A 10,447-nucleotide genomic window follows, 5' to 3' on the forward strand; every position below is an offset into this window, starting at 1 on the left:
GGGGGGGGGGGCAATGGCTGGAGATGCTCTAATTTCCCTCAACCCTCGTTGGTGGTGGTGGGCCTTTCGTTGACTTTTCGCCTATTAACTGCTATGCAATGGCTGGGCCTCACAAAGGGTGGGCAAAATGGGCACTCTGGGCGTAAGTCCTTTTTGGCCCGACCTATGTCGGGATTCCTTCCCCAACGGATTAGAGAAGGTTCTAGAAAAATTTTCCACAACCGGCCTTTTTGTTTTACCTTTATCTTTTCTTCTGGTTTTCTTTTTCTTTTTTCTTTTTTTTCCTTTTACGTTTTTCATTACTGTTCAGTTTTTTCTTTCTCCTTTTCCTTTTCTCCTTTTCTTATAATTTTTTCTAGGCATCTTTCAAATTTGTGAACATATTTTCTCAATTGGTCAACAAATTTTCAGATACACGAATATTTTTTGACCTCAAGACCATTTTTCGAAATCATGAACTTTTATGACAAATTCACGAACAATTTCTAAATTCATGAACATTTTCTGAACTGACAAACATTTTTACAAGTTAACAATTTTTTTAGAAAAAAGTGAACATCTTTTTGACACCCGTGAACATTTGTTTCAAATCAACGAATATTTTTAAGAAATCAGGGGAATAATTTTTTTAATTTACGAAAAAAATTGCCGAATAATTTTTTGAATCAGCGAACATTTTTTGAATCAATGAATTTCATGAATAATTTTCTAAAAACCAACTCATGGACAATTTATAAATTTTCTAAAATTCATAACATATTCTCCAAATCATGAACCTTTTCTTTAAATTCATGAACATTTTTTAAAATCATTACATTTCTTGATTTAACAACCATTTTCTACAACCACGCAATTTTTTTGAAAAAAGTGAACATCATGTTTCACACCCCTGAACATTTGTTTCGTATGAACGAACATTTTTCAGAAATTTGCATCAATTTTTGTAATTTCGGGAAAATATTGGTATACATTTTTTTTGAATCAGAGAACATTTTTCGAATTGATGAACTTTTTTTAAATTCATGAATATTTTTCCATATTATAAAGACAATTCCTGGACAATTTTTAAATGTGTTAAATTTCATTACATTTTTTAATGCATGCACATTTTTTTTCAAAATTCAGAACATTGTTTTTACAAATTCACGATTTTTTAAAATCATGAACATTTTTTGAATTGACAAACATTTTTAACAAATTTGCAGACATTTTGAATAAAGTGAACATCTTTTTGGAACCCATGAACATTTGTTTTGAATCGACAAACATTTATCAGAAATTGGGGAACACGTTTTGTGATTTACAAAAAAATAAGTGAACATTGTTTGAATTAGGGAACACTTTTTTGAATGGATAAACTTTTATTTTTTAATTCATGTAATTTTTTATAATATTTTAAAAACAATTCAGTTACAATTTTTAAATTTGTGAGCACTTGTTAAATTTTTATAAAAAAATTTAATGCATGAACATTTTTTCAAAATCGTTAATATTTTTGGAATACACAGACATTTTTTTTAAAATGATGAACATTTTTTACAAGTTCTCAAACTTTCTTTAAAAAAATGAACATCTTTTATGAAACTAGTGAATATTTGTTTCGAATTAATGAACATTTTTTTAGAAGTTGGGGGAACAATTTTTGTAATTTATGAAAAAAATTGCGAACATTTTTTTGAAATACATGAACACTTTTCAAATCAGCCAATTTTTTTGAAATCGATGGTTTTTTGATTCAAGATTTTTTTTTAATCTCGTGAATATTGTTAAAACAATTCATGAACAATTGTGAATTTATGAACATTTGTTCATTTTCATAACATTTGTTTTATATATGAATATTTTTAAAAAAATCATGAATATTTCTGGAATACGCGAACATTTTTTGAATATGTGCACATTTTATGTAAAATCGTCAATTGTTTTTGAATATGCGAACATTTCATGATTTCTTGATATTTTTTTCCCAAAGGCATGTTTTTAATTTTCGGAACTTTTGGCAATCCCAATTTTTGAGAATAGAAAAAAACACAAAAAAGTGAAAAGAAAGTGAAAAAACTCAAAATTAAGAAAATAGAGGGCCTGCAAATGGGCCTACCCAAACGGGCACGCTGGGGGGCGAGGGGTGATGGAAGGTTTCTGAACATGGATTGGTCTGATAAAGCCAATATTTAAGCAAATCAAATATTTTCTGAGAGCACTAAACCTTATTTCTTTTAGGATTGGTTCTCACTCACTGCCTGATAGCAGGCTTGGCCAATGAGACCTATTGTCTTATTGTATTGGCTCACTTCACTACTTTGGAGGATGAGTTTTCCCTCCATATTACCATATCTCTAGAACCAATAATTTTCTATGCGGAATTACTGAAGTCAATCACTTACTGTCAGTACTCAACAGTTTTCTTTTGAGGTCTATCCTGTAGAGGTAGTCAAATTGGATCAATGATCTATTTTTAGGTTTCGTCGTAAACCTAATTGGTTACTTCCAGTTGCATAAATCAATAGTTAAAACCGCACTCAAAGGTAGGGCGTTTCCCATTGATATAGGAACTTTTGTACCAGAAACAATAGTATCTCCAACTATAACCCCTATGGGATGCAAAATATATCTCTTCTCACCATTCCCATAGTGTAAGCAGATAGACTTTTGTTTAATAGCACAGCTGAAGCAGTCAATATATCCATTCTATCTAGTAGATCATTATTTACCAAATCAGATACTTGTGAAATTGATGGACTCGATGTGCATGTCGGTCAAGAATAGGCCTAGCTACGGATTTTTGCTACGATGACCTGACCCACCCCAACTTTTCGTTTGAATTGTTGTCTGAGTTGATTGACTCTGCTTCGGGTACTTGGGATGAGCAGCCAATCACGTCAATTTTCAGTCCAATTGATGCAAGAAGCTTGCCATTTCAAGTTCAAGGAATGGGGAAGTGTTCCATTGAGAAATGTTTTTGACATATTTTGCCTTTCTAGGTTGGTGGGCGCTTTCACCATTCATCCATGGATGTTTTAGCGAGTGAACTAGGTTTTTATTCGAGAGCGAGCTAGGTTTTTAGTGGTATTCCTTCTCCGGCTTCTATTTCTTCCGTTAAGGGGGATTCCGGAAAAGATGGAATAGGAAGACATGCTTTCAGAACGTACATTAACTGAAAGTTGGTGAATAAGGTGTATATGCCTCTTGTCTATGGTAAGACACAACATAGTGCAGCAGCGAACATCCAGAAGGTACTTGACTTTATTAGAAAACATGCTGAAACCAACAAAGTGGAGGAATATTTTTTTTTGCATCCCGGGACAAGAAATTCCTAGCCGTTGCTAGGCTGAGCCATGTTAGCAAAGAGTGGCTTCTCCAACAATATGAGGATAAATCCCTTGCCAAAATGGTAGTGGTTCCAAACCCCTTCAGTGTACAATTGAAAAAACTAACAATACGAAAGCAACAATCATCATTTATACTAGGAATGCCTTCCTCTACCAAACGACAAAGAGTTGAAGATAACGAAGGAAAGTGGGTCGAGGGATTTCTTTCAACCCGGTGGTACCCGGAGAAAACGTTGCCGCATGCCCTATAGGGATCATCAAATTGATAGGTAGGAACATAAAATGAAACATTCTGGAGCTACAAAGATAGTTATTAAATCATTAGTGCCACATAAAAACTTCCCCCTGGAGTAGCTGTTAATACAAATAACAGAAACTCTGTTATAGCCATTTCTGTACATTCTCTATAGATAGAGGAATACATAAAATTGAACATAATAAAATGACCATTTCCTGATCAGAGGTTTGAGCTTCTATGGCACAACCTCCTGCAGATTTATTTTTACCGAAGGACAGGACTTCCAACAAACAAAGAAGTGAGTTGAAGCCTTCCTTTCGGCCAGGACATAGAGGTGGCTCTAAGAATTCCTCTATTTAGAGTAAGAAAACCGAAGGAATTCTCATACACCCAGGAGGTGAATTGGAGTCTACCGATTAAACCTTTGCTAATGGTGGAATTACCAAACCTTTGCCCATGGCCGAGAAAGAAGCCAAGTCCAATTCAATAATTACCTTTCTTTTGTCTCTATCTTTGGACTGAATACCATTATTTTGATCGTTTATGAATCTTGAGGTTGCTTCAATGCATCTGATCCCTCTCCTCAACCTTCTCCTCCTAAATCTTAGAATCCTAATGCCGCAGGAACGGGAACGAAACGAAATAAAGCATTTCTAGCGGATGAGCTTCTCTTCATTTTGTTTGTAGCTCTTTTGTTTGCCAGAATAGCTTGTTAGCAAGAAATTACCTTCTTAGGAAGCGAAGAAGAATACACCTGGTTGAGAATGCCCTCGTTGTTTGAGGTAAGTACAAAGGAGATCAGATCTGTCCCAGGAATCGAAGGATACATAAATATGAAATCAAGCATAGATTATAGGAAACAAGCAAACAAAACATGTTGGATCCCATCTTTAACTACACAGAGCAACAACCTACTATTGATTGATGATCTTACCTTCCTGAGAGTTGAGGCACAACATATGACAATGTCTACACTGGTTCAAATCCAGCTCCGCCAAAAATCTGGGGCTTCATGAATATGAACTAAATCCTTTTGTTTGTCTTCCATACAATAAAATGTTTGATCTATAGAAACAAAAGATAAAGAAAAAAGGGGAGCAATGCAAGCCCTTCTCTTTTCCTAGAAAAAAACCCAGAGAATCAAACTAGAGACAACGCAGCACGCAGTGCGGAATAGGAGCTCCCGGGCAAAACGACTCAGGAAAACAAAATAACCACACATGTGTCCAATCGCTACAAGGGACAACCAAATTGTCAGGGGTGACCCCCCTCCCCCCTCGCCCCACTTAGATTCGTCCCTACTCATATGTACTCCCTCCATCCCATATTAATTCTCGCTAGTTGGCCTCCTCCCCAAGAAAAGTCTAGGGTTCCCCTGTCTCCCGCCAGCACCGCCGTCGTCCGCTTCGTCTCTGGTGGCCTTAGGGCCATGGCGGCGTGCTGGATCTCGGCCCTTGTTGACAGGAGGGCTATTTTTTCAGTTGTTTCTTTGCGTTTTCTTAGGGTTTGTGTTCTGCTCAGGAAGACGAGACGACGGCGACTCCCTGAAGATGGAATAAGGTCCTCCCCGCCTAGCACCCGTCCCGATGGTATGTCTAGCATCATCGGTGGGCATGTGGAGGTGTGCCTCCGATGGATCTGTCCTTGGTAGATTTGCTTGGATCTGGTCGTAGTTCGTCTACGTTCATGTGTTTTCAGGTTGGATTCTTCTGATCTACGCTACTCTTTATCGGCGGCAGTTGTTGTTCTGCTGCGCTGGTACTATGGGGCCTTAGCACGACGATTTCCCAACTATCTACTACAACATGTTTTGCCCGGCTCCGGCGAGGAGGAACAATGACGGTGACACCTTCGGCTCGCTTCAGTGTTTATAGTCGTCGCTGGGTGGTCTATGAATTTGGATGTAATTTCTATTATTTTAGGTGTTCGGTGTACTGCCATGATTAAAGATGAATAGATCGAAAGTTTTCTCGGGGAAAAATTGTCGCTAGTAAGTATTCTTGGTTGGGATATAAATCTACTATTAAGCATGCAGATCCACCTGAATCTGTGTCGCAACCACCTCAGGGCATCTACAATGGTGCTATCTTAGCAGTGCCACGTAGGATAAATGATGAGGTGGAGGAGAGAGAACTCATAAGAAAAGACTTGTCTTCTCTTATTTAAGAAAAGACAAGAGATGATCTCTTAGCATAATATGTCTCACCATATTTCTAGGAATAACTAGTTATTGAAGATAAGGCTAAGAGATGACACATTGTAGACAATTTTGTTTGTTATCTTTAAATTACATGCAAGACTTAAGATAAGACTGTCTTATCAACCATTGTACATGCCCTCACACGCAAAGGCACGCGCGCCACGGCAAACCGAATCAGTGTAATTTTTAACCCAAAGCACGCACCTTATTACTGAACACACTGCCTCGTTGGATCGACCATAAAGCCTTGGTTTGTCCGGCGACGCATCTTCCGCGGCCAATTAATTTCCAGGCCTTTGATCCCTTGCTTGGCAGGCACTCGTGCCCGTACGAGGATCTACCTTGTAGCCCCAATGCTTTGCCATACATCTAATCTAACCCGATCTCATAAGCATCTTTCGTGCTGGTTACGTACCACATCCGCTAAAGGATCGATGGTCACCCTGGAGAACAACATCAATGAGATGGGTGTTTTTGTTCCTTGCTGGAGACAAGATGCATGGCACCTCCAAAAGAATCCTGCCGGCCGTATGGGCTCTCCTCTTTACCTTTGGTAGCTTTCGCTTTCGCCGGTAATCCTCTGCGCCAAGGCAAGCATATTTTGCCGGTTGCCCGCTAGCTATAAAACGCCTGGCCATGGATCCTATGGTCTCCATCAGCAGTCAGTCGCTTCACTCACTCACTGATCACCGGCCTGCAGATCGGTCGAAGCTAGTTGAAGGTCTCTCACCGAGAAATTTGAAGCAATGGCGGCGGGTCTGCAGGTGTTCGGGCAGCCGGCGTCGACTGACGTGGCCAGGGTGCTCACCTGCCTCTTCGAGAAGAACCTCGAGTTCGAGCTCGTCCGCATCGACACCTTCAAGAGGGAGCACAAGCTGCCCGAGTTCATCAAGCTAAGGGTGCGTATCATCATCCCTGCCATCTCCATCCATCCATCCATGCATCCATGGTGCACTTTCTTAATTTGGGTTTGATCATGTATAATCTCACTGTTGACGATCGTCCGTCTCGATCTGCAGGATCCTACCGGGCAGGTGACTTTCAAGCATGGTGACAAGACCCTTGTTGGTAAGAAGCAGAGTTAATTCTGATCCAAAACAGCACACCGATTGAAGAATTTAATTACAGAATGTGGTTCTTGTCTTCTCTTCTGGTGGCAGATTCAAGGGCGATATGCCGCTACCTATGCACCCAGTTCCCGGAGGACGGCAACCGCGGGATCTACGGCACGGGGTCGCTGGAGCGCGCGTCCATAGAGCAGTGGCTCCAGGCGGAGTCGCAGAGCTTCGACGCCCCGAGCTCGGAGCTGGTCTTCCACCTGGCCTTCGCGCCGCAGCTTAACATGCTCCCCGACGAGGCCCGCATCGCGGAGAACGAGAGGAAGCTGCAGCAGATGCTCGGCGTCTACGACGAGATCCTCGCCAAGAACCAGTACCTCGCCGGCGACGAGTTCACGCTCGCCGACCTCTCCCACCTGCCGGCCTCCCACTACATCGCCGGCTCCCAGAGGGGCAGGAAGCTCTTCACCTCCAAGAGGCACGTGGCCAGGTGGTACGACGCCATCTCCAGCCGCGCCTCGTGGCAGCAGGTGGTCAAGATGCAGCACGAGCACCCCGGCACCTTCGAGTGATCGGCGAGCTCGATCGCCGTCTGTCATCCATCGGCAACATGCATGAATCTTTCATCGGGCTTCATACCGTGATGTCTCCGTCAAGGTCCCTCTCGTCTACGTTCGTTCGTTCGTTGTCGTGTTGGCTAAAATAATGTGAAGCCCTAAAGCGCGCGGTGTCTCTCGTAATGTCTTCCATTTTGCAACACCATTGTCCTTCCAGGGGTTGTAATGCTCAGTTGCTTTCAGTTCAGCAAATAAATTGTTCCCAATCGAGCATTCTTGCTCGTTTGTCTTACATGTGACTTGATTTTACAGGAGACTACTTTGTAGATGAAGGCATTGATATGCATGTTCTAAGACACAAATGACAAATTTTGATGTTGCATGATGACAGTGACCCAATGAGCGCAAGAAATCTCAAATTGTGCATATAGAAACATTTTTACTTTTTTTTTTGATAAAAAAAATGCTTTTATTAACTTTAAATATAGTATCAAGCGGATATAAAACCTGATGAGTTACCCCCGATCTCTGCATAACTAACATGACACTAAAAGTCTGGGAAGAAACCAACATATGGGCAACAATAGAGTCATATAGGACCGACATATACCTATGTCGAAGAAGGTGGTAGACCGATCCAGAGATTATGCTGCCTCTCATGTTGGGTAATAACTCCGTGGCGACCTACTCCAATCGCCTACACACCGCTTTGAATAGCGGCTGTTACTCTGTTCGGTGTAGCGTAGACCACATACGAAGCGAGTGCGTATAACTGAAAATAACTTGCAAAGGAGAAGAGTTTATGCTATTAGAAATCAAATCATTTCTACATAGAAAAAGCAATCATAATAAGCCATACACTTTCACCCATAACGTATTGACCCTATTTGGAATACCGTCCGGCCAATGACCAAAAATATTTACAACACTTATGGGTGGCTATAATTGGATGCTGTTTGGATGACTAATCATGTAGTATGCGCAAACTCTTCCAATGGAATATCTGGGAATACTAGTAAATCAAGGCCTCCTGTGGTTCAAAGGAAAAGTGTAGAAAACACATAGAAATAGAGTTTTTTTTCTACAGTGGCATCATTCAAACCTTTGGTTCAAAGGAATATAGCAAAGAAAAATTTGATTTTTTGTTCCTTTTGTCTTAGTTTAAGAGTTAAAAACACATGCATTTTATAATCCAAATGGACCTCCTTTCAAAAAAATTACGCACGGAAAACAAGAGTAAGATCTTTAGTAGGAGTAACATAATACCATGCTAGTTATACATTTTCATGTTGTTTGACTATGATTTGACATAATAACATGCTAATTATACCTCCTTTTAAAATTCATGTTGTTTGACTTTGATTTTCATGCTAATTATACATAATAACTAGTGTAAGATCCTTGTTGACATAATAACATGCTAATAACGCACGAAAAAAGATATTACTTTCCTAAAAATGTCACTGAAATAATGGAACATTCATGAATAAAATAGTTGAAACCTACCTAGAGAAAAATATTTTTGATTTTTTGAAACACAAATGAACTTGTTTCAAAGATTATGTTCACGTTAGTAAAGGTTTGGCGATGCAATGGTGTGTGTGTGTGTGCGTGTGTGCGTGTGTGTGTGTGCGTGTGTGTGTGTGTGTGTGAGAGAGAGAGAGAACGTGGGTGGTGTTCACAACATTCTTGAAACAGGCTTTTGCTCCGCTTTATAAATAAAGCAACTATCATGTCTGTCGTGGTTTTGTCACGGCAGATGTCCTAGAGAAAGGACTTAGTCGTGGAGCCATCGCGACGGGTTAGGTTGAAGGGGTTAAAGCGGACACAGGGACGCAAGAGAGTTTATACTAGTTCGGCCCCTTCGGTGAAGGTAAAAGCCTACGTCTAGTTGTGATGGAATTGATGGGGTTTCGATGACTAGGGAGCAAACAAGCTTTGCCTATGTCTCGAGTTGTTGTCTGTTGTCCTTGAACCGCCGCCGGGTCGTCCCCTTATATACACGGGTGACTCCCGTCGGCTTACAGAGTCCCAATACCGGCTCATAGATGTGTCGGGTTTGGTCTCTACTTATTCCTAACTTACAATACAAGTTAACTACTAAGGCCGGTTTACGGCTACAGGCCTTGAACCGACCATGGGTCTTGAGCACTCATCTGCCTTCTTGGGCTTTAACATACTTAACTACTGACGAAGCTAACCCGGCCCAGACAGGCCGGTTTACGCCCAGTAGTAATATCCCCAACATTAGGCCCCAGATTGATTTGAACGGGTTCATGTCAATCCTTTAACAAAAGCTTCATCTTCAACATCTTCTCATAAATTGGTAAACCTCCATGATATCATCTTCTCTGATTGCTGTAAACCGGAGTGACGTCACCTGTCATAACGAAGCTATCCATTATGCTTCTTTGTTTAATAGATCTGCGGAAATCGAGGCGACAGCCCCATTTCGTGGCCCCTTAATTGTCGCGCCTGACACATGTTCTTTCGCCTTATAAATAGGACCGAAGGGTCATTTCTTTTCTCCCTTCGTGCCTTCTTCGTCTTCCTCGCGTTGCCAGCCTCGGAGCTCCGCCGCCGCCGTCGACCTCTGCCTCATCTTCGGCCTTATTATACCTGAGCCATTAGTTCTACTTATGTACATATTACAACGATGTATATATTATGATTAACTGTAATAAACCGGAACCTCAGCTAAATCGGGGTATCTGTTCTTTTACATCATGTGTGGTTACACGGAGTTGTTCTAAAGCGGCTTCCGGTTTACCCCTTGAGTTCGCTTTGCTAAAAGCATCGTGTCATATCACTTGGAGGATTGGTCGTGTCCGAACCAATACCATACCTCTTGATAGGCGAGAGCCACCAGATCACTTGGGGACTTGGTCACGTCTGAACCACTCATGCCTCTTGATCGGCCTAAGGCCACAGAATCACTTGGGGGCTTGGTCGAACCCGAACCATCGCCATGCCACTTGGTCGGCATAAATGTCACGGTTTCATTTGGGAACCTGGTCGACTAGAACCATAGTTACACCTAACGGGAGCTTGGTCGTGTTCGGCCA

General features: G+C 41.1%; 1 protein-coding gene across 1 annotated transcript; it reads left to right on the forward strand.

Annotated features, from left to right (window-relative positions):
- Positions 1 to 6,416: 6,416 nt before the first annotated feature.
- LOC125528184 (glutathione S-transferase F8, chloroplastic-like) lies at positions 6,417 to 7,674 on the forward strand. The gene is made up of 3 exons (XM_048692690.1): positions 6,417 to 6,666; positions 6,787 to 6,835; positions 6,928 to 7,674. Exons 1-3 carry the CDS (start codon positions 6,514 to 6,516, stop codon positions 7,395 to 7,397), a joined length of 672 nt encoding a protein of 223 aa, XP_048548647.1. The 5' UTR covers positions 6,417 to 6,513; the 3' UTR covers positions 7,398 to 7,674.
- Positions 7,675 to 10,447: the final 2,773 nt, after the last annotated feature.

The sequence above is a fragment of the Triticum urartu genome, unplaced genomic scaffold (genome assembly GCF_003073215.2).
Source record: "Triticum urartu cultivar G1812 unplaced genomic scaffold, Tu2.1 TuUngrouped_contig_4692, whole genome shotgun sequence".
NCBI lineage: Eukaryota > Viridiplantae > Streptophyta > Magnoliopsida > Poales > Poaceae > Triticum > Triticum urartu.